Source organism: Andrographis paniculata, unplaced genomic scaffold (assembly GCF_009805555.1).
Source record: "Andrographis paniculata isolate CXL003 unplaced genomic scaffold, ASM980555v1 Contig32END, whole genome shotgun sequence".
In the NCBI taxonomy this organism is placed as follows: Eukaryota; Viridiplantae; Streptophyta; class Magnoliopsida; order Lamiales; family Acanthaceae; genus Andrographis; species Andrographis paniculata.
Genome location: NW_026137565.1, coordinates 6,752,034 through 6,779,579, shown reverse-complemented (window position 1 = coordinate 6,779,579; position 27,546 = coordinate 6,752,034). Strand labels below are relative to the sequence as shown.

The following is a 27,546-nucleotide window of genomic DNA, read 5'->3' as shown; positions in this document are numbered from 1 at the left end:
TGGCATGAATACAGCCAAACAAGAACAATGCTGATAACCTAAAACCAAACTAAAACATCACAATAATCAAAAGGAAGAAAAGAAAAGAAAAAACACTAGAAGGGTTAGCGCTGAATTGAAGAAAAGCAAACGGGCGACTACTCTGGGTAGACGTTAGATCATTCCCAGGTTGCCCAGTTAGCTTGGCTCCCAACTCTGGGCATGCTGTTAACTTTAGAGTAGACGTCGAGTGCGAAATAGGATCCGCACATTGCCCCCTCGCTGTCGATTCTAGGCATGGCTTTCATCTTGTAAGTTGGATGCTCAAAGCTTATTAGTCCCCTTTCACTGTGATACATACACCCTGTCAAAACATTTGCTATTAGATTCATCCTTCATCCTACAACATGGTTCAATACTTTCGTGCAAACATACCAGGTGGGAATGGGGCAAATGATTTCCTACAGCTTGCTTTTATAAGACTGCTGTTGTCGGAAATCATAACCGAGCCATCGGCTGCTATTCCCCAGTAGAGGCTCACCTCATTATCGGCACCCTGCCAAAATAAAATAGGTTTCGAATTACCCATTTGAAACGAAGAGCTAGAAATGTCGATAGGGTAGACCGTGCTTACGAGGGCGACGAACACGTTTTTCGACTTGTGATCGAAGATCACAAACCCGAAACTTCCTTCGAGCTCTCTTAGAACTTGGTGCGCCGGGATTGGGTTTCTGTCCCGCAGCGTACGGTAGGCTTCCATCACGAACGTTGCGTCGTTACCGCCCTTCGTCAGCCCGTACTGCTTGTTGAGTGAGCACAAATTTGTCAAGCTCCCCAAGAACATGCAGTAAACCTCATCCATACCACAGAAGATTCTGTAATATAACAGTATACGTTTTTATGTCAGGAAGGTATAATTCATTCTGACTTATTCGGCTATTTGTAAGGTTAGTGTTGTTACCTCTGTTGCGCTGCGGCGGCAGAAGCTTCGGACGGAACATAGCCCAACATAACCTTGTCTGAAAACGAAACAGAGCAGCCATTGCTCGGATTCGAAGCCAACAAATCCTTCAATGCCTCCTTTGGTGTCTTAACCCTACCGAAGGGATGTAATGAGGCTGGACTATGCAACTCTTTCGGCGCTTGCAGAACGTCGCTCTTAAATACAGCCAACATTGTTGTCTTCCCGACGAAAAATTGTTGAAAACTGAAATTTATTTACTAAGGAGATGCAGAGAATGGCTTTTTAACATGAAATAATGAATGCAGACATCTCCGAATGGAATAATCGTGTTATTACATGGTCGGTGTAGGAGAAACCAGTCTTCCTCTGTTGGATAGGAGCAATTCTAGGAGACAGGATCTTCTCTCAAATCTTCTCCACAAACGCAGATCAATTCGCAATCACCAAATCCTCTTTTTCCTATTAATAGGAAGAAAAATTAAATTAGAATATCAAATTATGAAACTTGATGAGAGATCTGTAAATCTCTCCCCCTTCGTGATGCTGTTTTCTCGTGCCATCTATGTCTCATACTAGTAAATAAAGTGCTTTGTTGTCTTTGTTCTTAATTTTATATTATTATTTTTAAAAATACATGTAATATTTATTTTTATGCAAAATTAAAAATGATAAATGTGAAAGATACTCACATATTTTAGTCACTAGTTACAGTAGATGTAAATTAGAGAATAATTATTTAATTGGATTTGCAGAGAGACAGGTGTTAATGATTGGACAACGTCAGCGCTTCACGTGTGCTGTATGTTGACAAGCCGGGGAAGTTATCACTGTGATTATTTGTCTTTCTGTCTTTACAGCTGCTAATCAATCATTGATCACGACACTATTTTTACATATTCAGCCATATATATATATATATATATATATATTCTGTCAGTTTATCTTATGTTATATTTTTTTGAAAAAAAATTATATTTTTTCATTGCAAAAGAATTGTTTATTTTTTTATTTTTATTTGTTTCAAAATAATTGTCATATTTATTTATTAATAATTATAGTTCTACTTTATAATAAAATTATTCATATTTTTTTAACTATTCATAATTATTACTTTAATTTTTATTTTTTTTAAATCAGACATTTTAATCTTTTTCTGGAACTGGGACGGAGGGAGTATATTTTAATTACATTTCAAACTTGATAATTTATAATTTTTTAATTTTAATTATATTAATTAACTATTTTAAACTACTATTTATTTCTAAATTCTTGGACAAAACGAATACTAAATTTCACATATTTGAATTACATGTATGTTTTATTCTTTAAAGTTACTTTATTATTATTTTCATTTAGTTAAAATTACAAATATATGTATATACACAAAAGTAAGCTTTATATTATAATACTAATAGATTTGTTTACCTAACAATTTTGATACGATTTTTATACTATTATATATAAAAATATATATATAATATATACATATATTAATATAAAATATATAATTTTTTCATTACAAAAAATTAATAATTTAGTATTAATATATTTTATACAGTAATATGATTATCTAACATAAAAAACATACATTAATTCATAACACACTCATTATGAATCTAATATCTAAGAATATACATATATATTTAACATTGATTTTGGTCTGCCACTGTAGTATGTCATGAGCTTTTTTTCTTATTTTTTATTTATGGTGGGCCCCACCACTTATATAATAATAAAGTATAAAAAATGAAAAGAAAAGGACGGAATCATAATAATATTGTACTCCTCCGTGTCATATTTATCTGTCTATTTACTTTTTATATAAAATATTAATATTATATTAAAATATAGTAGAAATAAAAATAAAAATATTAAACTAATATTTATATTGTATGATATAAAGGAATGTCTTTCATCCTTCTAGGGTGTGTTTGTTTGGGGGTTTGGATTTTGAGTTGGGATTTGAATAGTAAAAATTTTAGATTTGAATAGTTGTATGATGTGATATAAATAGGGTTTGATGTGATGTTTTGAATGTAAAATTGATTTTTAGTATAATATAAAAAATGAAAAATAGGTGTTTAATTTGATGTTTTTGGGGGAAAAAAATTGGATGAATAGTGGAAATCCACCAAAATCCTTCAAACAAACACACCCCTAATAGACAACAAAAATTGCATTTTATTTTTTTTAAAAAAAATTCTACTAGTGTAGATTTCACAAATTAAATTTATAATTTTTTTTTTTGTTATACAATAATAATATTTTATAAATTCCTATGCATAGGACAGCGTGATCACTAGTAATACTCTATATGATTTAATAATTCAACGTTACAATAATATTTTGTGATTATTATACTTTAATAATAAAATCAACCATAATTAATTTAGATTATTATTATTATTATTGTTGTTGTTGTTACAATGGTCAGCAGTGCCCGCTCAAAACGCGGTGGTTTTCAACTGTCATATGCTTGCCCAGCTCAAAACGATGCCGTATAAATTCTCAAGTTGTTTGTAGTAACTTATTAGCTATGAAAACGCCTTATTTATTTATATCTATGCATTGCTTGAATAGTTGAATTACATAACAAAATTTAGATAAATCTTTAGCGTGATTGCGTTTGGGAATTGAAGATGACGTTGGTTGTGCTACGTGTCGACTTTTGCCATTCTTTGAATAAAAAATATCTAAATAAATACTACTGTGCCTTTGAAAGTTGTATGCAAGTACAGGTTTTGATAGCGACTTATCGGTAGTACGAACACGATTTATCCCCACCACAACTTAAATAAAATAATACTCCAATTAACATTTTAATTATTTATTGTACTATGAATTTTTATTTTTATATATATATATATATATTTTTTATTTTAATGTGATCCAATTTTTATTGACGGTGAAATTAGGGTTCAATGGCCAATAAATACCCCTCAGCCCGATCATTTTATTGCTAGCTGTTCTGCAGCACATTTTCTTCTCTTTGGGACTCTGAGGCTTCGTTCTCTACATTCGAGTACAATCGGCGGGGGTTTTTGGATCTGTTGCTCTTTTAACGTGTTGTACTGCTGTGTTGCGGCCGGATTTCTTCCTGTAGTTGAGGTTATTGTATGGCAGTGAGATTACTGTATGGTGAAATATCAGATTTGTGTGTAGGGAAGCCGAAATTGGGCTGGATCTCGGCGAGCGCCTCCATTTCTGAAGCCTTGTCGGCTTTGAAGGCGTCTGGAGATACTCAATTGAGCGTATGGGAATGTACCGGTGAGAGCGCCAATGGTCGTTGGATTTGCGTAGGCAAATTTAGTGTTGCGGATGTGATTCTGTATCTTTGCAGAGAGATAAATTTGGCCGATCCTTTCAAGGCTTTTGAGGCTCCTGTTTCTGATATTTTGCCTAAAGCCGAGTTTCCTATCGTCAGGCATTTAGAAGCTGATTCCAGGTCGGTTTAATCAATTTTTTGCCTTGCCTCGTAGTTGTTTGATTCTTAATTTCGCTATATCATAAGGAGACCATTATTGAGATTTCTTTTGGAGTTAATTAGTGTTCTGCTAAAGTTTGTTGAGTCAAAAACATTCCTGGCTTTTACTTCAATTGCTTCTGTTTTAACTCACACAATGTTATCGTCAAAATAATAAGAATGTGATTTCAAGCTTGGCGAATAATCGAGAGATTTTGTTTGCGACTTTATCTAATCTCTTGTCAGCTACATCTCTTGTGGAGTTAATTAGTTTATTACCAAAGTTTGTTGATTCAAAAACATTCCTGGCTTTTTAATTGCTAAAGGTCACAATCTTATCGTCAAAATGATCCGAATGTGATTTCAAGCTTGTCGAGTAATAGAAAATCTTTGTTTGTGACTTTATCTATTCTCTTGTCAGCTACATTTCCAATACTCTGTATTCTGAATCTAAATCTAACACCATAATTAATGCATTTGGCAGCTTGTTGGAGGCAATAGAATGCATACTCGAGGGCACTCAAAACTTGGTGATCCCAATCACAAACCACCGGACAACCGATGCAAGAAAGAAATCTTTCATCAGGAAAAAGGTTTTGAAATGCGACTGCCTCAACCGCCATCTACATTGTTGTTGGTTAACACAAGAGGATATGGTGCGCTACCTCCTCAATTCCATTGGAGTCTTCTCTCCAATCCCCACTTTAACCGTAGAGTCCCTTGACGCCATTGATTCTGATATTATCACCCTGCCTTACTACAAAGCTGCATCCTCAGCATTGGCCCAGTTCTCCCGTGCCCTCGCCCAACAGAAGCCTATTGCAGTAGTAGACGACGAGAATCGATTGATAGGCGAAATCTCACCTGTAGCACTGGCTCGCTGCAACATAACGACAGCAGCTGCCATTATGACTCTCTCTGTGGCGGATCTCATGGCTTACATAGAATACAGCGAACCACCGGAGGATTTGGTCCAGCTAATTAAGATGAGGCTAGAGGGGAAGAATTTAGTGGGAATGATGGAACTAATGGATGAGTTTTTCCATACTTCAAAAGCGCCTTCTTCGTACTCTCCTTGTTCTTCAGACGACGAGTCACTGTCCAGCTCCATTGACATATCAAAGAACGGTGGTTGGGGACGACACTCTTCAACAACAAGATGGGAGGTTGTTGTATGCGGCCCCGGAAGCTCACTGGTTGCTGTGATGTTCCAGGCACTTGCAAACCAAGTACCCTGTGTGTGGGTTGTGGAAGAAGATCAAACCTTGGTTGGGGCTGTCACACTTGCAGGAATCCTCGAAGCCCTCAGCAATGTTGCTCCATGATTGCTGCTCTGACAATGAATCAAAAGTCTTTAATTTGTTCAAGCACAGCAGTGCAGCCCAGGTTAGTTTGCTCCTCAATGCTAATCTTGCAAAGTTATTGCTTGTTCATAAAGAACTTAAATGTTAATGCAATTTTCCTTCCATAGTCTATTTTAAGAAATAATTTATGTGTACCATAGTATTTGGATGTCAACTGTGTAAGAGCTTTTGCTATATGAATATATTTATTTTTTGCTATAGGCGAGCCTTTATGTGTCACATTGCATCAAATTTGACTTCTTATTCCTTGTTACTTTCTTGAATTGTTCAATATATTTTTCCAACATGTGAATATACCATTCTGTCACCATCTTCTTTGGTCTCATTCTTTCTGTTTAATCACCATAGTCAATTTCTGCTGGCGCACACACATGACCAGAAAGAGTAGCCAAACTGGGCCAGCAATTTTTTGTGAAAATTACATGGGCCCAATATGATATTTTGGGCTTATACTTTCAGCCCAAATTGTTTTGATTGGGCTTTGTTAACTCAATTGCATCTGTTTAAAAATCTTCTTTATGTCATTAACATACAGCACATGTTAAAGTGATGCAATAATTACAATTTGTACATTAGTCTTCTTTACTATTGCGACCATAATTAAGTTATGATGGTACAAGTTTTATGACGCAAAATTAATTGCACTTTTCTTTTGGGTTTCAGCTACCATTAATATTTAATTAATTGTACTACTTGTAAGTTGTGAGAAAGATAAATAATAGTGGATGGTCACAGAGGCAAAACATCTACTCAATGATTAGATTCTTTGCACTTGGAATTTCTTATTAATTATCAGGCTAATTTATTAATTGGTAAATTGTTATTAATATTATAAACGGGACAATGCCTAGTGGTGACGTTGACAAGTTAGCTGGACAGCACCTTATCCAATTGAGTCGATATTTTTCCTTAGTCTCTGCTCTGCGTTCAATTCAATACTTTTAAATAAAATTGAATGGATGTCCCTTATTTATATTATTATCGTCTTTATAATTCAAAAGCAATTGCAAAATCGTGGTTGTGTGACCACGACAAAAGTACAGTCTAGGGATAACTTCAAATGCGATTTATAATATACATCTCCGTAACCGGTGAGATGGAGAAGCCCCTAGAAAAACATTAATGTAACTCAGTAATTCCAGTCAGCGTCAACCCTCAGCATTAAGAAGCTTGATTTGCTGATATTTAAAGCTGTTAAACGAATTGAGTCGTTTGTGAACTCGGCTTGGTTAAAGTTCGTTCGCGAACATTAATGAACTGAGTTGAACAATATAAACAGGCTCGTTTGGTTAAAGAACGAACTCGAGCTTTGTTCACGAACGTTCGGGAATGTTCGTTTAAATAATATATTTATTATAAATATTATATATACATATAAAATTATAATTTATAAATAAATAAAATATTAATTTAAAATATATAAATAAAATAATTTTAATTTTTTTTTTATAATTTATATATAACTAAAAAAAATAAGATAAACGAACACGAACGAGCTTAAACGAGCCGAACACGAACACGAGCTCAAACAAAAAAATTTTTTAACGAGCCGAGCTCGAAAGTTTAACGAACGAACACGAACCTTGTTCGCGAACGTTAACGAACACTTAAAATTTGGTTCGACTCGACTCGAATTGTTAACGGCTCTAGTGATATTACCGTATTATCCTCATTGCTTGGATGCCTATTTCGGATGTTTTGATGTTGAGGTTTCCATCCTAGTAAAACTTTTAAATTAGCATTGATGTTAAATATATTTATATTTATAATAAATACTAATATATTCAAAATGCAATCAACTACATTTACAAAATTATAGCGTTTAAAATTTTGAACATTTAGTTCAATATAATACTACTCTATTTTTTATTAATTTTTTGTTTTACAATACTAATACAATATAATAAAAATTATATAAAAAATTATACAAATATAAAAATATTTTTTAAAATTAAATACAACGATAAAAAATATAAATATAAACTTAAAAAAGATAAAAACATAATCAACAAATTAAGATACAACCATCCTATAAATGGGAAAAAAAAAAAAAAAAGTAAAAAATAAAATAGGTAAATAATTGAAGTTTGAATAAGTTTTGCGGAAAGTGGTGTCCGGAAATAAATGGACATCAATAAAGGCGCGGGCCCCCTCCCCTACCCAACGCCCACTGATTACATTTAAAAAAGAACACTAAACTACAGTGGTAGACACCAAAACCGCTTCATTCAATATATATATATATATTGTATATTTTTATTATACATTACTACTGTATTTTACGTCACATACGTACAATATATATAAAAAAACAAATTAAGATTTTTTTATACTTATATTTTCATTTTACTAATAAAAAATTAAATTCAAATGTAATTATTTTTGTAATATTATTATAATTCCTCGTAAAATTGCATTAATCATATAAAAAGATATTCAAGCAAACACTTATGACTTCACTTTGCCGCTTCAACTTATCAACATATCCATTGACCCATTTCTATCTTTATTATCCTTGTCTGACTAGTTTACATTATTGATAAATATTGGAAATTAAACAAAGCAATTGCAATTAGCACAAATAAAAAAATAAGTAAATATATTATATATATATAAAAAAAAAAGAGTGGAGTGGAGAGGGAATTGTGGATAAGGAGATCATAGAAAATCCAAATACCACAAAGCCCACAGATTTATTTTTCTATTTAAAGAAACACACCAACTGCATTACGATATTATCCTGCTATTATTTTTTATATTATTTTGTGCACATTATTAGTTTACGGTCTCCATCTTAATTCTTTATTTTATTATTATTATTATTATTTTATATTTTTCAATAAAATAGTATAACATCAATTTTATTTTTTTTAAAATACAAATATAAAACTAAAATAAATCACAGATCAAACATATGTCCGTAAAATTAGCTCAACTTGTCTCATCACTTTACTGCAATTTGATTTTAAAACCGAAATCGGTACCTTTACAATAATAAATTAATGAAATATTATGCATAAATTTTATTATGGAAATTATATTATATACAATAAATGTTATAAATAGTAACACATTTAAATCAAATTCATACTATAAAGTAAAATTTATCCATAGTTTTATATGAAAAAGGAAGGTGAATGATCTGCACTCTTCAAGTAAATTAGACTCTATCCATATACAATTCAAAATCATTTTTTTTAATATTATTATTTATACATTTTTATAAATTACAAATAACAATTTATTAAAATAACTCATCAAATAGCTACATCTTATCATAAAGTATCATATTAAAGACATAAATTTTATGTAATTTTTTTTGAACTTTCAAAATTGTATCGAAACAATCTCAACATTTTATTATTTTATTCTTGTAAAAATTAGAGCCTTCATTTTTTTAAAGAATAAAATAAAATTAAAAATGTCTTTATACGGTGAGAATAAAAAATAGTATAAAAAGGGTATGAGTCATCGTTGATGTACACGTGTCCCGTTAGAGGTCCGCTCTAAATTTTATCGAGTCAGTTTTCAGTCATACAGCATACGCAGCCTTGTGAAGTTTCTAGAGAGAAGAAGATCTCGAATTTCCAGAAATCTATAGGTGGATATCGGTGTCCATTGAATCTCCTTCGGGTTTTTCGGTTTTGATTTGCCTTTTTCTTCGACGCCGTTGAAGTTTCCGAGAGTCGTCGATGTGGATTTTGGTGGTTTGATTACCAGAAATTTAGAGAGTGGGGAATTGCTGTTCTATGAGGAGATGTACGCAAGCGGTGGCGGTTCAATGCGCAAGTCCTTCAAGGATTCGCTCAAAGTCCTCGAAGCTGATATTCAGCATGCTAATACGCTGTCAGTGGTTTTATCTTTGCGTTTGGTGATCACTTTTTATTGCCGAGTTTTAAAATAATTTTGCTTGGTTTAACGTCTTGCATTATGTGTTCTGTACTTGATGATTTCGTCTCCTTTTGCTGGTGATTTTCGTTTCGATTTCTCCTTGGAAAATTGTTGTGTTTGTTGTTTTTGAAGCTAGAAGTTTCTGTTCTGTTTTTATTTTTTCAACAATATAAAATTTCCTTCTGATTATCGCTCTGTTTCTTCTTTTTTTTTTTTTTTTCTTTTTCTTTTTTTTGCCTTCGTAGTTACAGAAGTTTATCCTGCGTCTACCGACTCAGGAAATTTGTAATTGAAGATAGTATGATTTTTGACTTTATCGGTTGCTTATCTTTGCGATGAAGGTGTCGTTTTCAGGTTTAATTGAATGATTAATTCCTGATCTCCTAAAAAAAATATCTTATTAAAGCGTTTGCGTACGTGTTCTTGATTTTGAGTAGAATTTTTCATTGCTGAGTCAATATGGATAACGAAGGGCCACAGCTGGTCCGGCATCAAATCACCATTATTAACATTTGTTTTGAAGAAATTACTTTCTTAGCATCATAACTGGATTGATTTTATCCATTCATTTTGCCGAATGATTGAATCACACACACACCCTAATTGAATCTCAAATTCCAACTACTGTTACAGGGCATCTGATTTCCCTCGTGAGTATGATGGCGCATGTCTACAAATGAGAATGTCATACAGTCCTGCAGCACACTTTTTCCTATTCCTTGTTCAATGGACTGACTGTCACTTTGCAGGAGCCCTTGGGCTATTGAGAATCCTAATTTACAAGGTTAGATTACCTTGATCAAAACTCAAATTTTCTATACTGCATTAGCTTCCTTATTTTCCCTGTTCTGTTATGATTGCACGCCACTGTGAATCTGTGATGGATTATTACTTCCTGAGCTAATGAATGAGATGGAAATCTTGCAATGGTACAGGTATATGTAGATGGCACCACCACTATGTCCACTCATGAGAGAAAAGCAAGCATTAGAGAATTCTATGGTAAACCTCATAGCTTCATATTTAGATGAGAACCAATGATTTATGGCTCTTAAGTATAAAACATGTCTTGTGGCCAGCTGTAATATATCCTTCTTTGCTCCAACTTCAAAGAGGCGTCACGGATTCAGAAGATAAGAAGCAGAAAGCTGTGTGCTTGGAGAGATACCGGAGGAAGGATGAAGAAGAATATAGACATTTCTCGGAATTGGATAATGAAAGGGAAGAAGAGTGTGGGATTTGTATGGAGACGAATAGTAAGATAGTCTTGCCCAACTGTAACCATGCCCTATGTCTGAAATGCTACAGAGAATGGTATGTTATCCTCCTTGTCTTGAATCTTTTGTTCTTCAATCCATTACTCGACACACGCATGCATCATATATTTGTGAGCATAATTATGTGGTAAAGCTTCATTGCATAAACTGAATCTGGCAAAACCTTTAGCGAGCACCATGTATTTTGAGCAGTACAATTTTTTATTTTATTTTTTTAAACATCCAATTAAATATTTTGGAACAACTCTGTTATTACGAACACACAAAACACGTGGATTTAGATTTATAAGCTATATGATTACTGTGAATGTGTGATTTAGTGAGCCCGTTTCTTGAAGACGTGTGTGAAAATATAGTGCTGATAATTTACAAACAGCATTTTGCTAGATTGGATTCTCCATTACAACGCAATAGATGATAAATGTCGGGGATGCAGTATAGTTTAAATGACCTGCCGAGTTTGAGATGTGAAAACTGGTTGATGTTTTTATATCAGTAGTAAACTTAAGGATATTGTAGTTCATTGGTAATTATAGATTTTACGAGGTCAGTGTAGCTACTACTTCCAAATGGCTTGTATATTATCTGAATGTTGGATAAAAAATGGCTGCAACATTGTTTGTCTGGTTCCGATCGATCATTATTTAAGGTTGTGTCTTCAGCGAACTCACACACATGCGCACACAAAATATTATGCATCTGTGATCCTTGCAGCATAACATGTCTTGAAAAATTAAATCTGTTTTGGCAGTCAGCGCACCACGGAATGTTCATTCTTTGCGTGTATTACCATTGCTGTCTTATTGCAGGCGTACAAGATCACAATCTTGCCCCTTCTGCCGCGACAGCTTGAAGAGGGTAAACTCGGGTGATCTATGGGTGTTTCTCGACAACAACGATGTGGTGGACAGCATGGCTATAACAAGGGAGAATTTGAAGAGGCTGTTCTCGTACATTGATAAATTGCCTTTGATCATCCCCGATACCTTATTCGATGCCTATGACACGCATGTGAGGTAATTAAGTTAAGTGGTTTCTTTTGAAGGCAAGACAACCCGTTCTGCTCTTGGGATCTCTCTCTCACATTCCTAGTATTACCGGAAGACCAAGAACTGATCTCTCAAGTATTAGGTAGAACGTCGAAATCTAGTGGCTTGTTCTACAGCCCGCCACAGAAAACTTAAAACCCAAAAAAACAAAAGTCTCAGCCTTGATTAATTGTTGGCAGAGGTTTATGATTAGAATTGAAACACCATGGGTAAGGTACCTATATATATATATATATATCTATTATGTGGTATAGAAATTTGTAAATTTCTGTACAGTTCTTTTTAAGTATATGCATTATCCAGTCTGCCGTTGTCAAAACTTCGTAAAGCATTCATGGCTTTATTATTCATGCCTACTCATTGTGAACAAAATTGTTTGTCAGCAACAACATGGCTGTTTGTATTATGGATGGGCAAAGCAATTGCTCCAAATGCAAATCTAGAGAGAGAGAGCTAAGTTAAGGGGAAGGGATACATACTTGTTAAATGGCTTCTTAGGAGTGGAATGTATGTAATAAATTAATAGGTGTGGAATCAGTGGTGGTGACGTGGCTTCAGGAGATTCTAGTATTGTCCCTCCCGAACACGAGGGTTGTCGCCCAGTTAACAGCCACGTAGAATCTGTTCCTCCAGCTGATGACTCGGGTCAGGTATGCCGACCGCCATACGAACCAGCTGATGAACCCGGCCATGGATATGCCACTCGAGTCCTCCTACATAACCAGTTTCATATATTTATGACATGCACGCGCATACGTACACGACACGGCCGTGTTCCTGATATTGTATCATATGTTTATGATAGCAGAGTGGTGTGGAGTAACCGTACGTACCTTGGACTCTCGCAGATCGACCAAGGCTTTGTACCTTCCGACCGACGCCATGCTTCCAAAGTGCTTGTACACAAATGGATCACCTAAAGGAATATCTTGTCCTGAGAGAGCTTTGCCGCCTCCCTCCCTCGCCATCCTGTTAAACATTTCAAGGAGGAACTTGCCTTCTCGTTCGGCGACCTGTGCCAGAGCCGGAAGGACAGGTTTTCCGACGCTTTCGAGAAATCCAGCGCAGTCGCCGAGCGCGTACACGTCTTGCACTGAAGGAACTCGCAGCCATTCATCGATACCAATCCTGCCAAACAGATTTAATTTATGTATTGGATATGGTAAGGTGCAGTGAGCTAATTGATCGTATACCTTCCGCCGGGAGATTTTGGGAGGTTGAGTGATTTCACAAATTCAGAAGGCCCGACGCCGGTAGACCAGACGAGGAGTCCGTAGGCGACTTCACTTCCGTCGCTGAGAATTATCTTGTCCGGAAGGACCTCTTTAACGACACCGCGAACAAGGCGAACTCCCGACTAATGAATATTATATCATCATATATAGTTGAGGATAAACTCCATCAATGGCGATGTATATCCAGTTGGTATAAAGATTGGTTTTTTGTAGAGTGAGTTACCTTTGTCAAGTGCTTAGTGGCATATTGTCTCAATCCAACGTCAAATGAGGATAGAATCTCGTTTGCCTGTTTATAGATGAGCCATGAAAAAAGATGTAAGATTGTAACTAATAATGTTCTTATGCTAAAATGTAGAGACACCATACCTCAATGAGGGTGACACGGATGTAGTTTTTGACATGAGCGTAGCGCTCCCAAACATCTCTCATAATGAAATCGCTTAATTCGCCGCTAAATTCGACGCCAGTTGGTCCGCCGCCGATGACGACGCAGTGCAGCAGGCGCTCCTTTTCTTCCTCACACATGCCTGCAATAACTGTCTTAGAACAAATGCTTTTTTTCTGCAAGAATTATTGTATGTAATGATGCAATTCACCTGGATTTTCAGAGAGCATCAGATTAAGCAGAAGCTTCTTCCTGATTTCTTGTGCATGAGATACCTCGCGAAGAAACGAAGCGTGTTCCTTTACGCCCTTGATGTTAAACGTCAGCGGCTCAGCTCCAGAAGCAATCACCAATTTGTCGTACGCAACTCTGAAACGGTAAGGCTTTTGAGAAGCCTCACCAGCAGTTTCACAGAACACCTGATGCAGGAAAACAATGTCAAATATTGTCATCAAATCATGTGTTTTTGTGTTTTTAAATTGAGCATAACTATGGCTAGCTGCTACTCACTTCATGCTTATCTGTATCAATACCAGTGCAGGAAGCAAGAAAATAATAGGAATTAGGATCCTTAGCCAAGGCTGTCTGTATCTGATTGACAGGCTCAGCCACTGATCGGAATTCCAAAGTCCCAACACAGGTCGAGGCAAGCAAAGGCGTGAAGACCATATGGTTTCTCGGCGAGATGCAGACGACATCGTACAATTTGGTGTCGATCCCTTTGAGGAATCTGCACGCCGCCCATCCGGTGCCGAGAACAACTATCCGAGGCTTTTCCCCAGGCTTTGTTGCTTCGAGAGTAGCATAAATCTCGCCTTCACAATCTGATTTGGATTCCACCTTAGTTGCTTGTGCGTTAGCAAATTGATGTTTAGGAGTCGTCCTGAATTCCCTACGCCCAAAATTCATGCCTGCCAATGCTCGGAAGCTCGAAATGGATGACAGGTTGTTTCCTAATACAGAGTTCTTACGCAAAACAGCAGCATTTCCATTGACGAGTGAATGATTTTGTAGCTCGAAAAGCTTGTTCCTCTCAGAAGCATAACTGCGCGCGACGCCGCTGAATCGCTGGTAAGCTTTATTTGCTATTCTCGCAATTGTCATGTTGTTCGGCTAAACTGAACTGCTTCGAGTTAGATTTTTCTGTAAATGTTGGAGAACAACAGAGTATAATATGCAAGCATACACTTTGAAGAATATGAACAGTAGCGAATGAAAAATGCTTTGAATTTTGCTTGCTCGTTGTTTACTGCAATCCAGAATCTATGAATTTCAAGGAACCGAAATTTCTAATGAATTTGCTAACCTAGTTCTTCACCTACATGGAAATATCTATGAATATCAACGAACAGAACGATGAACAATTGCACGCATCAGAAATCACAACTATTAATCATCTCATTCCATAACCGTTCCTTTTATGGCATAAGGATCCACATTCTCTGTTCTAAGATCATTGAATCAATCAAATCAGTATGATACAGAATCAACGACGAAGCGGAAGCAAAAATAAACACGCCACAATACAATGTCGTCAGTCTCCAACGGTTGAGAGCATTTCCAGCAACCGTACACAAATCAAAACCGTGAAAAACAAAAAGGAAACGAATTGTCACATCAGGATGCAGAAAATCGTACCTGTATGAACGAATGCAGAACGTACGCACGCGTTACAAACAGGCAGGTGTGAGTGCGGGGAATAGATTTGAATGCACAGTCTCTAGGGTTCCGAGCTTCGTGGAAAGGAAACACGTGAAAATGATCTCCACATTGCCGTGAGATCTATCAACGTGAAAATGACAATGAAGAACAAAAATAAACCTTGCTCGCCAAGAAAATCTAGATATTATTAGTCGGCTGCTCCGAGGCTACCTATACGATCTATATGGTACACAATAATGGCATTGGCTATAATAATAATAATAATATATAAAAACATTTGAGTGTCTTAAAATTACAATATTAAAATATAATTATATACCATTCCTTGTCTTTTCTTTTTCTTTTTTTTTTTTTTTTTTTTTTTTTTTTTTTTTGTAGTTTCACATATTTTTGTTTCCATCCAATATATAATTTGGTCAATAATGAAATTTTGCAATATAAGGAAAAACATTCAATAAGTCATGTATTTATAACAAAAATTTAGGGTAGATATGTTTTAGAGAATGTCCAAAGTTTAGGATTTTATTGAGAATAATAATAATAATAATAATAATAATAATAATATAAGTATTGTTGTTTCATGTTGTAGTTCATCATCTTGAGTCCATGGATCGCAACTCCCGCCAAGCTGACAACATTGTTTTCCCAAATGAATTCCGAATATTCATTGAATATTCTCTGGACTCCCAACAACGTCGGATCGGAGCAGTAGCCACCGTTCCTTAACACCCGATTCGCATCTAGAAGTGTTTTTACTCGTAATTAAGTTAATTGCATTTGTTTGACTGCTATACATGAGCATGACCCACACACAACTCAATTCAAACCTCTCATTTCTTGACTTGCATTTGTATTATTATTATTATTATTATTATTATTTTGATGAGCTGGGAATTTACAATTACTGTCCAAAAGTATCACTGATAAACTTTCGGCCGAACCTAATACCCTACAAACTAGACCCAACAAAGCAAATCACACTAAGCGAACCATATGTTGCAGATGACCTGAAAGCGTCGGGATTTAAACTCATGACCTCACAGTCATAAGTTCACGTCCACGCCATTAGCTCATCCCTTTCGGAACACCTTCCATTTGTATTATTATTACTACATCGCTTGTCTTCAATCAAAATCATAGGCAATGCCGCAATGACAGTAGACTTCCACTCTGTCTCAATTTTAAGAGGAAGTCACAAACTACCCAATTCCAAAGCGACTAAAATTTAATCTTATAGTAATTCATTCACGTTAGTTCATCCTTTTACCAATTAAGATCTTAAAACCTACGCCTCTTCTTTAACAATAAGAGGGCAACACATCGAATGTTAGAAGAAGGAAAAAGACAACTCACTATCAACTCCATGAATATATACATATATATAACCATCGGACATATTTGTAACTTACTCGGATTGGAAGGTGTGGCGCAGTTCTCTTTACACACATAACATAAGAGTCAATAAGCGAGCTGTAACATAAACACGGCTTCGATGACGTAGCTACGTATCTGTTTCCATAATCTACAGTTTAATCAAGTGGTTATGGATAACTGAATATTGAAGAAGAAGAAGAAGAAAGTAATTAAGAGCATAAAAAATACGTTAGTATAAACCCAAAGAAATTCAGAATACAAGAATTAGAGACAAAATTATATACCTACTGCATTGCATCAAGGTTTGTTGTAATGAAGTGGTGTGATCCACCTCAAGCATTTTCCTGCTGGACAACCTTTGAGCCCTCGTAAGAGAACAGACGAACTGCATTCTCATAGCTCAATTGAGCAACCTCTTTCTCTTCCATCTCGAGTAGATTTGAGACAAAAGTGAGCACATGACGAATGTTAGCTGGATGATTGAAGTTCTCATCGGATATTGATGGATTGTTCTCATCAACGCCGAGGGAAGAATCGCCTCCTTTGACGTAGAACAAGGAATCTTGACTATCCACTTTTGGTTGAGCATCAGGTGCATCAGTCTCCAGCAAAATCCTGTCATGAGGAACAGCCTTCAACATTTTCTTCGCCTTGCTTTCCTTCATCGACATGAGAAATCCAGAGAATGAAAAGTAAGCCCCAAGCCTGGAAAGCTCAGGAACCATTTCTGCAGAGCCGAGATATGAATGCAATACAATCCCAGAAGGGAATGGCCCTTCAGAATTAAGGATGTCCAGAAGATCACCGAAAGCACGCACACAGTGGACAGATGCTGGCTTGTTGAGCTGTTTTGCAAGTTGAAGCTGCTGGCGGAAGACTTCAACTTGATCATTGAAATCAATCTGCTTTGCTTTGGAGCCTTTGTCGATACCAATCTCTCCCACTGCTGCAGAAGGAGTTGATGCTAGCAACTCCTTCAATTTGTTGATCCAATTGGGAGTTCTGTCGGAGATAAACCAGGGATGAAGGCCAAAATTGGGAACAACTGAAGGATACTCGTCGCTCATCTCCTTAACCAAATGCCAGTCTTTCTCAGAGACTCCATTTACGGAAAAATACATCACGCCAGTATCTATGGTCTCCTTTATAAGTTTAGGGGCCAAATTTAAGATGCGTGTATCTTGCAAGTGGCAATGAGAATCGAAGAGTTTGATCATAGCTCCAAATTTAACAGACCTTACAAAAAAAAGACTGTTAGCTGCAACTTAGTACTCAATTAAGAAGTGCTACTAGAAACCACATATCAGTCACATAATAAATAGACAAACAGTCCCATAGGAGATAGCGTGGTGGTGGCGTGGGATGAACTCGTGACCGCAAGGCCAACGATCTTTCCAAGTCTTTCCTATCATACATGGTTCACTTAATATGACTTGTCTTTCTGGCCTAGTTTGCATAATATTAGGCTCAGATAAAAGTTTAACCAAAACGCACTCGAAGAGTAGCGGCAGGTCTACGTCATCCCAAAAAAAAAACAGACATACGAGTTGTAAAATTCTCTGTTCGGTACTTAGTGCTATTCTATTATTTACAGTTGCTAAGTCAACACAATTTCCCTCCACGTATGGTCACCTGAACCGAATACTGGATTTCAAATCAATCTTGCATACATGCTTTACAGGCAAACTAGCAAAGAAAGAACAAATTTCTACCAACATGATGGCATATTACAGCATTGCATTGTACTATGTGTATGTTCAGATTCCCAACATTGAACGTACCAAAGAGAGACATCAACATCAAATTCTCTACAAGGTATACATGTTTGTTGATTGTGATTCCGCAGACAAGTCCAGGAAATATATATTTCTCTGATTGACTTCAATAGTTTAAACGCAATGGCTAGGAATTCTCAGCTGAACAAGCCCTAGCCACAACCTCGTGTATGAACTAAATTTTACTTCACCAAATTTCTGATGAAACAGAAAGCAAGTGGAATGAAAATATCATCAAAGCAAAGCAACTTTCTGTTCATAAACAATATCAACGGAATTGAAACAACGGAACAACAAATTGTAGAGTACTTTCATTGCTGATGACAGTAATTACAGCCGCAATAGATTCAGCCATTCAGGTACAACAATCAACAAAATACGGTTGAATCAAAGGAAAGGATAAAAAATTACTGTTCAGAATCAATAGCATACCGTGGCAGAGTACGGTCAACCACGACGGTGATTGAGATTCCGAACTGAGCTCCGGATCTCAGCTATTGCAGGATTGCGCTCCGCTTCTTTGCTAATATCAAACTTGGGCTATTACATAGAACCCTGAATTGATGGGCTTTCTTTTGCAATCTATTAACAAATACTAGTAGATCTCACGTACTCCATCCTTCCCATAATAAAGTATCTATTTTTTATTTTATTTCATAACAAAGTATCCATTTATATTTATCTAATATTACAAATACTCTTACAATTTACAATATATTACACAAATACTATTACTTTTACATTCGAAACATCACATCAACACATATTTATATCACATCATACAACTATTCAAATTCAAAATTTTTACTATTCAAATCTCAACTCAAAATTCAAACCCCCAAACAAACTCACCTATACTATATATTTACATTTTAAAATTTATAATCGTCTCATTTATAATTTATATTATTATTATATTTAATAATTATTTTAAAATACAAAATACCAACAATTTTTTTTTTTTTATGCAATGTAAGTAACGTGCACTTTGGGCTGTGTCCAAGGACCAGCAAACAAGGGATGATGGGAACTACTAAACTAGGCTTACTCCTCGGATAGATCCATACCGTCAATTGGTAGGCCCCAGGCACGAACGGTGTGGATCCATCTAGGCGTTAGGCATCTAGAAAACACGAAACAAATGGTCCGGTGGGCATCTTTTTCTTCTGTTGGTCGGCTCGGCTCGGCTGCTTTATCCGCCAAGCCAGCCTGGAACCAACCGCAATCTGTCCTTTTCAAGTTGTCGTTTAGCCACGGATTGCTGCTGCAATACCGACTGGCTGACTGCTATATACCCACAAATAAGTCTACCATTTCTTTCAAAATCTCAGTCCACAATAATTAGATAAGAATTACCAAATTTGAATAATGAAACCAGTAGCCAGTTCATTGATAATTCAATAACTTGCAATTTATTTGAAACTCGTATCGACACTCTCTGAAGCCATTAAAGATTGACGCTTTTATTGTTGGATTCAGCTTTAAAGCTAAAAAGCGCTGCAAATTTTCCTTTACAGAGAAACACGACTTTAATTTGTGGAAAGCGCTTTTAAGCAGCGAAATGCAAGTGGAAAAGGTCGGTGAAGTAACCTGTATGTGGGACCCGCCCGCGCCTCCAGGACCGGTGCACCCGGGTCTTCCTACACCTACCCGGTTCTTCGTTGCAACCGTACGGAGTTAATTCGTGACCGGTTTGTTAATTGGTATACTTTCTCTAATTATTACTCAAAAAGTTACGAAATTTGTTTTGTTATTAAAAAATGGCGAGATACGATTTTCACGTATGTATATTTTGAGTTCGTTAAATTTGTCTTTAATTAAATAATTTTAAGGGCAAGCTCAAGATAATCACATGGGCATCGCCGACTCTAATTTTCACTATTCACAATTGCTAGTTTACTTTAATAAATAAATAAATAAATTTTTCTGATACTCGTAGTATTACTTAAGAAATTAATTAATTAATTATTATATTTGACCCACTTGTAGGCCAACCCACGCACACCACAATTTGCGCAATCACAGCCATGCAACGTACCTTTTTGTCTTCTAATCCAACGGCTAGGATTGCACGAAATCCTGCATACCGCGTCCCCCCATTCTTATATACAGCCAGTGAGCCAACCATGCGCGACTCACCAGAGTTGTTCTTCAATCGTCGCCATTTCCTGCGTAGCTTCTTCACTGTCGCGCCGGAGAGGAAGAGAGGAATACAATATAATCGGTGTGTGTTATTGGCATGGTTTCTATGAGTAGTTGGATGTTATCCGCGAAGGTAGTTTTGATTTCCGCTGGAGTTGCGTCGGTAGCAATGGGATTAAAGGTTTCTGTTCCGGTCGCCGTGGATGGAATTCCGGCGCTGTGGTCTGTTGTTCTCTCGTGGATGAAGCCTCCTTATTTGTACATAATCATCAATGGCATTATTATCACCATCGCCGCGTCCTCGCGCTTCCACCGGAGCCAATCGGAAGCGCCGGCCGGCCGATCGGAGAGGCTTGTTTCTGTTAAAACTCCGCCTTCGTCAAGTTTTGCGTCGTTCTCGTCACAGCAGTATATTAACAGCAGTAGTGTCGAGGAATCGACGGTGGTGGATGAGGTTGTGGTGTCGGAGATTGAAGAGATTGTTGATGAATTGAAATCTATAGCGCCGAGCAGTGTGAAGGCTGACTCAGAAGCGAACGAGGAAATTGTGATTGAAGCTGAATCCGACGATGTAGTTGTAGATTCCTTGACTGAGGAGAAAATCTCCGGAAATTTTCAGTTCGAATCTCTGTTGCGAGCTCGAGAGAAACCTCTGGTATCTTCGAGATTTGCACACCGGAAGCCGATTAGAAACAATCCTGAAGGTAATTTCACCAAAGAATTCTGCCAAAACTGTGGTGTATTGTTATTATTATTAGTTTTCTTTTGTATTTGTTCAATGGCAGAGAGTCTCATCGTTTCCGATGAGCTCCACTGCTCCAAACCACAAAACGCCGTCGTATTCGGAACTTATCATTTCACATGCGTTGCCGTTACGCTTACGAATGCAAACACGACGCCGTCCAAAGATTATTTGCACCATTATACACCGTTGCATGACCTATTTCTTAATAAAAAAAAAAATCTAATCAATAACAGAATTGTTCATGGATGCTTACAGTTTCTAGCGCGAGGGCTCTGAGAGTGGCTCGGCCGAAGAAGCAGGAGACGCTGGAGAGCACGTGGAAGATGATAACAGAAGGGCGTCACGTGCCGCTCACGAGGCACATAAAAAAGCCGGACGCCTGGGATCAGGAGCCGTTGAAGGAGCGCAGCCGCTACATCAATCCAACGTCAAGGATCATAAAGGAAACATCGCTGGGTCAAGACGAGTTGAACCGGCGAGTTGAGGCATTCATAAAGAAATTCAACGATGAAATGAGGATGCAGCGGCAGGAATCCCTCAATCAATTCATGGAGATGATCAACCGTGGAGCCTAGCTAACCCAGGCCAGTATTTTCAATTATTTTTAATTCCATTTATTTTCTGTAAATTATATATATTCAAATTAAAGGCATGCAATTAAGACACTAGAAAAATCAAAGATAGAGAACTACTGATTAGCAAAAAAACAGAGACAAAATTGAAGACGTTTTGTTATTTCAAAATTAATTTTGAACATGTGATTATAGGTCGATGTAATGATTGTTTGGTGGCTGGTCGGCATAGGTCTGATGATCCTAACGTTTCTAGGGGTCAAAAATGTTGAGGATTTAGAGTGTTGACTATGTAGAATTTATTAATGTGTGTCGAGATTTGCTTTGCGGAATGTAGGCGCTATTGCCATTTGCCAGCAGCTGCAGCATATTTCAAATATCCCACGCAATCATAATTAGAGTTTGACTTGAATTTGAGTCAATTTGTGTGAATTACTCAATTGTCGCGTGGATCCACCGTTACCAAGAAATTTCTTCATTACCACCTTATGATATGCTTCACATAAAAGTATCTTTTATTAATTAAATATCGTCATTGATATATTACTATTTCTGGTAATAAATTACAGAATACAAATACCACAACTAATCTCATCATAAGAGAGAGAGATTCTTACAAGATGCTTGTAGGTATAAACTGTCAACATATTTATATATATGTTTCAGTGTTAATATAAGTAAACTAACAAACTATATAGATATTGGTGGAATTGTATAAATAAATACCAAATGACTATTTATTTAGTCATGAGTTCTGATGGTTTTGATATCGCTGTATAAATATAAAGTTAAAACATCTGTCCGGGTATAATGAACCTTACAACACTTGAGACTGAGTTGATTATAACTTGACAAGAGAATAAATACCAAGCAAAGTTTCTATACAAAGAAAGGTCAAGAAGATGCAGAGCGCAACTGCAAACCGATTTCGATATGATCTTTACTTAGGAGCAAATAAAGTGGCCAGCCCCTGGTCGACTTTGATGAGCAGTTGATCGTATCTCATCAGCGTCGCGTCTTCACATTTATATGCCCCTATCCCTCTGGCAATAACTTCGCCATCGACATCTATAATTCCAGATTTGGCAGGGTTACCGTGTCGTGGCCCTGGCTGCAACATGAAAGCTTTAACCTGTATTCGATTGCAATCATAGGCAGGTCACGATTTTGAGTAACTGAACATATTTTAGCAAACATGTATATATATGGTGCTAAACATATCCCTGAGGTAAACATAGCTTTGCAATTCTCAGGAACTTGTATCGAAAAATAAGATCATATTAGAAGTTTAAAACCAAAGAAATGTGTGGAAGGGAATTTAGGACCCTGACCTTTAAGTAAGATACATACGGGGACTTGACATGGCCGCCATTGTTCAGCTCAGTCAACAACTTTAGCAAGGAAATTTTGGGACAGTCCTTTATCATGATGAGGTCCAAAAAACCATCGGAAAACTGCAAAAATAAATAAGGATTAAACTCTGGGTACTAGTAATTGTTTTAATTGGATGCTGTATATGAATATTGTAATTAACAAATTGAACAGACCTTAGCGTCGGGAGCAGCCATAGTGCTTTCACTTCCCCAGGGTACATTATGAAGCCAGATTGAAACAAAAGGGCCATCAATTTTTCTCCAGTTTAAACTCTTCAGGTCAAATTTAGGACCCTCATAACCTTTCTCCAGAGTTTTAACCTTCCCATCATTAGACTTGGTTTCATTTTCGCCTTCGATGGTGATTACACTTTCAAGATCTAATGTTTCTCCATAAGATTCAAATCCAGAAGCTGGTACAAAGAGTATATTACCATCATACTTCCTGAGACGAAATACTCGTATGAGGCCCTGAAATAATGGCATGAGAGAACACAAAAAGTTCAGCAGAACAAATATATCTTCAGGGAAATCAACAAGTTTAATCTTGGAGTTAACTATGCAATAACACACAATGAAAAAATAGAGGGAAATTCCATTGAAAAGATCAACATTCCACTCTCCAAGGAGCTCACGGTTCAATATTATTGTTATTATTTAACAAAAATACATTTCTTTTGGATGATAAGAAAGGGAGCTTTCAAATTGAATTAAAAATCAGGTAGATTTCAATCAAGATAGTTATGAAACTATGCTGAAAAATTAAGAAATATACTCTAGCTGAAAATAGACATGGGTATTTAATGAATATGATGCTCCAATTTAATGGTCGCAGATCATGATAGAAAACAGGTATTGTATATCCATAAAATTAAAAGTGCTTCCCCATAAATAGTTGTGGTCCTGGAATGTGGTATGTGCAGTTTTAGTTGGGCCAGAAATTGCATTGTTATGTTCATAAAAAATGAAATCCCAATTGAACACAAAGGACATATCAACCAAAAAAAACTCACATATACATCAAACCGTGCACTTCCCATCCATCTGTATTTCTCAGATTCAATATCAATATCAGCCACTAGACCTGCCATAATACCTCAAAATTAGCAGTAACTACAGTAATAAACTGCTTTGCGGCAAAGAGTGAATAGTAAATTAGTAAGAGCGATAACTAGTTCACGGGGTAAAACTATCCTTCCAATGGATTAATAGAAACAACAGCTTCTCAGAACACTGCAGGTATTAGAAGTAAGATCATATACCCCATGCCAACATCAATGCACTGAAAAATCTGGTGTTCTCTTGAGATACCGTCGCTACATCCAACAAACGCCTATGCCCTACATTAGTTAGATGGCAGAATTTTCTTACAACAAAATTTGGAGGAACACTTTATTATAAACAGGCTACAGGATTAATGAAGATATCCAAATTACCACGGATGATTAGAAGGGTAGCATTGGATGCTGCACAGGGTTCACCACATGAGTCTAGAAGCGACTTTGCCATGCCATTTCCAGTTCCTACAGTCAATGCTTTTTCAGTGTCACCACTCATAATATTGTTTTACTAGAGACGCAAGAGACGAAAAATTAAACAATAAAAGAACACACAGGTAAATTGGAGCATCCTAAAGAAAGCTTTAACTGAGGAAGAATGCACTTCAAGGAAGAAATATATTTTGATCACATTTAAAGAAAGTGATATTATAAATATGATTATCACTATGTGAAAAAAAATTCACGGAACTGATAGGTTCTTTAACAATCTCTGGATGAGTATGCATCAAACACAACGTCAAGCAAACAAGTGAAGGAAAAAAAAAATTACATAGAAGTAATCCCAACTCTGGGAAAAAACAACAGCAGTTGGTGAAAACAGAGTGGAACATCGAGTGCATGATTGTGAATTTGGGGTGTGTTTGTTTGGAGGTTTGGATTTTGAGTTGGGATTTGAATAGTAAAAATTTTGAATTTGAATAGTTGTATGATGTGATATAAATAGGTGTTGATGTGATGTTTTGAATGTAAAATTGATTTTTAGTATAATATAAAAAATGAAAAATAGGTGTTTGATTTGATGTTTTTGGGGGGAAAAAATTGGATGAATAGTAAAAGAAAAATCCAATCCCTCAAACAAACACACCCTTGGATTATTTATACAGTGGCATCCTGGGCAATTGCCACAATTCTAAGATATAAGAACCAGAAGTTGATGGAATCTAAAGTAATAATCATATAGAAGAGTTGAACCTGCAGGTATTACTCCGAGAGGGGTCTTTATTGCATTATTCCAATCTTCCCTGACGAGCAGCCCATTTAGTACCTATTAGTAAAACCTACATATTTATATTAAGACACAACAAGAAATGAAAAGTGCTGTAACTTTCGGGCATGGATGATTATCCTGTCACTTCTTCGGGATAGCAGGTTGATATAACTTACATACACATAATTGTTAATTGATCACCATGTTCAACTGTTTGTAGATCTCTACAGTGATAAATCTCAAGGCATGACATTAAGTAAATCTCAAACAGTTTGTAACCGAATTAAACGGCAAGTCAAGATTACAAAAGATATGGGATCGATTCTTAGAATCTCACTAAAACTAAACAAGACAATGTTTAAAATACAATGCTGATTCCTCAGCAAATCCAGCCACTGATAAGACCATAGCACATAAAGGGCTAGCAATGAAAGAATGATCACAAACCTACCTCAACTAGAATTCCGTCGCCACTAACGCAAACAAGGCCGTCATACCTTGATAGATCAAGGGACTCGACAACTTCCTTAGCGTGAAGCTGGTATTTAGTTTCTGGAATGAACAACTAAATATAGTCAAACATCTTGAAAAGAACAGATATGGCTTCCAGAGAAATAAAATATGTAGTGAAGAATGCTAACCTTGAACGGTGTAATCGATATTGGCGTCATCAAGTAAAGGCTTCACATCCTTGTCAAAGATCTTGGAGGCTGATTTCTTCCCTCCGTGCGGATTCACAAATACGAATAGCTTCTTCGGCCTACCTGAGAGTCCACACTCAAAAAAATCTAAATTACAAAAGTTTACTTGTGGATAATCTCACGCAAATTCAGGCGCAAAACGATCACTCGACATACAGCAAGCTAATGGAATAGTGAGATGAAACTCGATTTGTGATTTCGGCACAACACACAAAAACAAATCACATCGGATTTGTAAATCCTCATAGAACAAATTGACGTGTACAGGACAGCATGACAAATTACCTAGAGAATCAAGGTACTTCTGAAAGCTTTCAGTCCAAGTGCGTAGAGATTCATCCGAAAAGAGCTCGAGAACGTAGGTTTTTCTAATCAGAGCATCCTCGACGCCAAAGCAACAGACTCCACTCTCATCTCGCACAGCGGCTCTAATTTTGATCTTATATCCATCGACGGAGAAGCCGAGGACCTCTTTCTCCACATCCAGCCGGCGTCCACTCCAGCGCAATTCGCCTGCGGTGGAAAGAGAAGCCGTCGTGACTTCGCCATCGGCACGCACCTGTTCCGATAAAATGTATTCTCCGGCGCCGTCCATTCGGTCACGGCAGCAGCGCTGATGATAGCGAAATGTGCCCTCGGAAATTCAGGAATGCTGTCGAGGCCGCGTCACTAGGGCCGGGTTTCCTGTTTGCGCCACGTTTGGATTCCGATATTGGTAAGATTATTCTTTTCAGGTAATTTTAATAAATTATAAAAAACATCTCGTGCTACCAAACACGGTCTTAATGGGCCCCGCCTTTGGTCCAGGGTTATTATAATTATTGGTAAATTAAAATCCGGAGTATCTTTGGGCCGGATTTTTTTTTTTTTTTTTTTTTTTTTTAAGTTTAGGTAATTGTTGAGTAAGAAAAAATTAATGTGCAGGATTTTTGAATGAGCTTAGGGCTGTGGACCGACTTGTAGTTCAATGGGTTTGTTTAATGGGCGATCTTAAATGGGTCTGAATATAAGGCAAACGACTCAAATGTTATTAAGAAATGAGTTTTTTCGGAAGAAACTTGTGATTAGGATATCGGTGAATACGGAGGTCAGACAAAAGAAAGTCGGACGAAGAAAGATAGGAGGGCAGACACAGAGGTCGGACAAAAGGAAGTCGGGGAAAGAAAGATGAGACGGCCAATACGGAAGTCGGTCAAAAAGAGGTCGGACGAAGAAAGATGATATGACAGACACAGGTCGGACAAGAGGAAAGGTCTGTTAATTGGTCGGGCGAAGAAATGTCTGTTAATTGATCACTTAATTAAGCGAACGGACAAGAGGAAAG

At 36.6% G+C, this 27,546-nt stretch overlaps 7 protein-coding genes and 1 long non-coding RNA gene across 18 annotated transcripts; 4 read left to right on the top strand and 4 right to left on the bottom strand.

Annotated features, from left to right (window-relative positions):
* Nucleotides 1–158: 158 nt before the first annotated feature.
* Nucleotides 159–1,523, bottom strand: LOC127247412 (stem-specific protein TSJT1-like). The gene is made up of 3 exons (XM_051269238.1): nucleotides 941–1,523; nucleotides 415–854; nucleotides 159–343 (listed from the first exon to the last, which is right to left on the bottom strand). The coding sequence occupies exons 1-3, from the start codon at nucleotides 1,153–1,155 to the stop codon at nucleotides 159–161; spliced, it is 840 nt and encodes a 279-aa protein (XP_051125195.1). The 5' UTR covers nucleotides 1,156–1,523.
* A 2,360-nt stretch (nucleotides 1,524–3,883) lies between these two features.
* Nucleotides 3,884–5,968, top strand: LOC127248017 (CBS domain-containing protein CBSX5-like). Its single transcript, XM_051270145.1, has 2 exons — nucleotides 3,884–4,388; nucleotides 4,891–5,968. Exons 1-2 carry the CDS (start codon nucleotides 4,060–4,062, stop codon nucleotides 5,729–5,731), a joined length of 1,170 nt encoding a protein of 389 aa, XP_051126102.1. The 5' UTR covers nucleotides 3,884–4,059; the 3' UTR covers nucleotides 5,732–5,968.
* A 3,285-nt stretch (nucleotides 5,969–9,253) lies between these two features.
* Nucleotides 9,254–12,315, top strand: LOC127247544 (E3 ubiquitin-protein ligase AIRP2-like). The gene is made up of 5 exons (XM_051269431.1): nucleotides 9,254–9,616; nucleotides 10,295–10,445; nucleotides 10,597–10,663; nucleotides 10,741–10,975; nucleotides 11,748–12,315. Exons 1-5 carry the CDS (start codon nucleotides 9,528–9,530, stop codon nucleotides 11,956–11,958), a joined length of 753 nt encoding a protein of 250 aa, XP_051125388.1. The 5' UTR covers nucleotides 9,254–9,527; the 3' UTR covers nucleotides 11,959–12,315.
* On the bottom strand, nucleotides 11,990–16,791 carry LOC127247538 (internal alternative NAD(P)H-ubiquinone oxidoreductase A1, mitochondrial-like). 5 transcript variants are annotated; one of them, XM_051269417.1, is made up of 9 exons: nucleotides 16,682–16,778; nucleotides 15,249–15,392; nucleotides 14,121–14,753; nucleotides 13,822–14,029; nucleotides 13,592–13,752; nucleotides 13,446–13,511; nucleotides 13,181–13,344; nucleotides 12,821–13,115; nucleotides 11,990–12,700 (listed from the first exon to the last, which is right to left on the bottom strand). In XM_051269417.1, exons 3-9 carry the CDS (start codon nucleotides 14,712–14,714, stop codon nucleotides 12,542–12,544), a joined length of 1,647 nt encoding a protein of 548 aa, XP_051125374.1. In that variant the 5' UTR covers nucleotides 14,715–14,753; nucleotides 15,249–15,392; nucleotides 16,682–16,778; the 3' UTR covers nucleotides 11,990–12,541. The 5 variants fall into 5 exon arrangements, with proteins under 5 accessions (XP_051125374.1, XP_051125376.1, XP_051125375.1 ...); XM_051269419.1 differs by having other exon boundaries at nucleotides 14,121–14,728; XM_051269418.1 differs by lacking the exon at nucleotides 15,249–15,392 and having other exon boundaries at nucleotides 16,682–16,791.
* On the top strand, nucleotides 13,875–15,239 carry LOC127247545 (uncharacterized). Of its 2 annotated transcripts, none has more exons than XR_007837891.1 (4): nucleotides 13,875–13,987; nucleotides 14,147–14,555; nucleotides 14,625–14,681; nucleotides 15,095–15,239. It is a non-coding gene; the product is annotated as an uncharacterized LOC127247545 (long non-coding RNA). The 2 variants fall into 2 exon arrangements; XR_007837890.1 differs by having other exon boundaries at nucleotides 15,085–15,239.
* On the bottom strand, nucleotides 16,485–19,013 carry LOC127247543 (uncharacterized). Of its 4 annotated transcripts, none has more exons than XM_051269427.1 (3): nucleotides 18,854–19,013; nucleotides 16,931–17,882; nucleotides 16,485–16,794 (listed from the first exon to the last, which is right to left on the bottom strand). In XM_051269427.1, the coding sequence occupies exon 2, from the start codon at nucleotides 17,861–17,863 to the stop codon at nucleotides 16,979–16,981; it is 885 nt and encodes a 294-aa protein (XP_051125384.1). In that variant the 5' UTR covers nucleotides 17,864–17,882; nucleotides 18,854–19,013; the 3' UTR covers nucleotides 16,485–16,794; nucleotides 16,931–16,978. The 4 variants fall into 4 exon arrangements, with proteins under 4 accessions (XP_051125384.1, XP_051125385.1, XP_051125386.1 ...); XM_051269428.1 differs by having other exon boundaries at nucleotides 16,485–16,823; nucleotides 18,854–19,003; XM_051269429.1 differs by having other exon boundaries at nucleotides 16,485–16,781; nucleotides 18,854–19,003.
* A 1,543-nt stretch (nucleotides 19,014–20,556) lies between these two features.
* Nucleotides 20,557–26,507, top strand: LOC127247540 (uncharacterized). Of its 3 annotated transcripts, none has more exons than XM_051269425.1 (3): nucleotides 20,557–21,267; nucleotides 21,564–21,892; nucleotides 26,490–26,507. In XM_051269425.1, the coding sequence occupies exons 1-2, from the start codon at nucleotides 20,661–20,663 to the stop codon at nucleotides 21,881–21,883; spliced, it is 927 nt and encodes a 308-aa protein (XP_051125382.1). In that variant the 5' UTR covers nucleotides 20,557–20,660; the 3' UTR covers nucleotides 21,884–21,892; nucleotides 26,490–26,507. The 3 variants fall into 3 exon arrangements, with proteins under 3 accessions (XP_051125382.1, XP_051125381.1, XP_051125380.1); XM_051269424.1 differs by lacking the exon at nucleotides 26,490–26,507 and adding an exon at nucleotides 22,076–22,315; XM_051269423.1 differs by lacking the exon at nucleotides 26,490–26,507 and having other exon boundaries at nucleotides 21,564–22,315.
* LOC127247539 (sphingosine kinase 1-like) lies at nucleotides 22,555–26,932 on the bottom strand. The gene is made up of 10 exons (XM_051269422.1): nucleotides 26,508–26,932; nucleotides 26,163–26,285; nucleotides 25,973–26,073; nucleotides 25,506–25,578; nucleotides 24,690–24,776; nucleotides 24,516–24,593; nucleotides 24,267–24,337; nucleotides 23,428–23,724; nucleotides 23,212–23,334; nucleotides 22,555–23,012 (listed from the first exon to the last, which is right to left on the bottom strand). Exons 1-10 carry the CDS (start codon nucleotides 26,815–26,817, stop codon nucleotides 22,821–22,823), a joined length of 1,455 nt encoding a protein of 484 aa, XP_051125379.1. The 5' UTR covers nucleotides 26,818–26,932; the 3' UTR covers nucleotides 22,555–22,820.
* Between the last annotated feature and the right edge of the window lie 614 nt (nucleotides 26,933–27,546).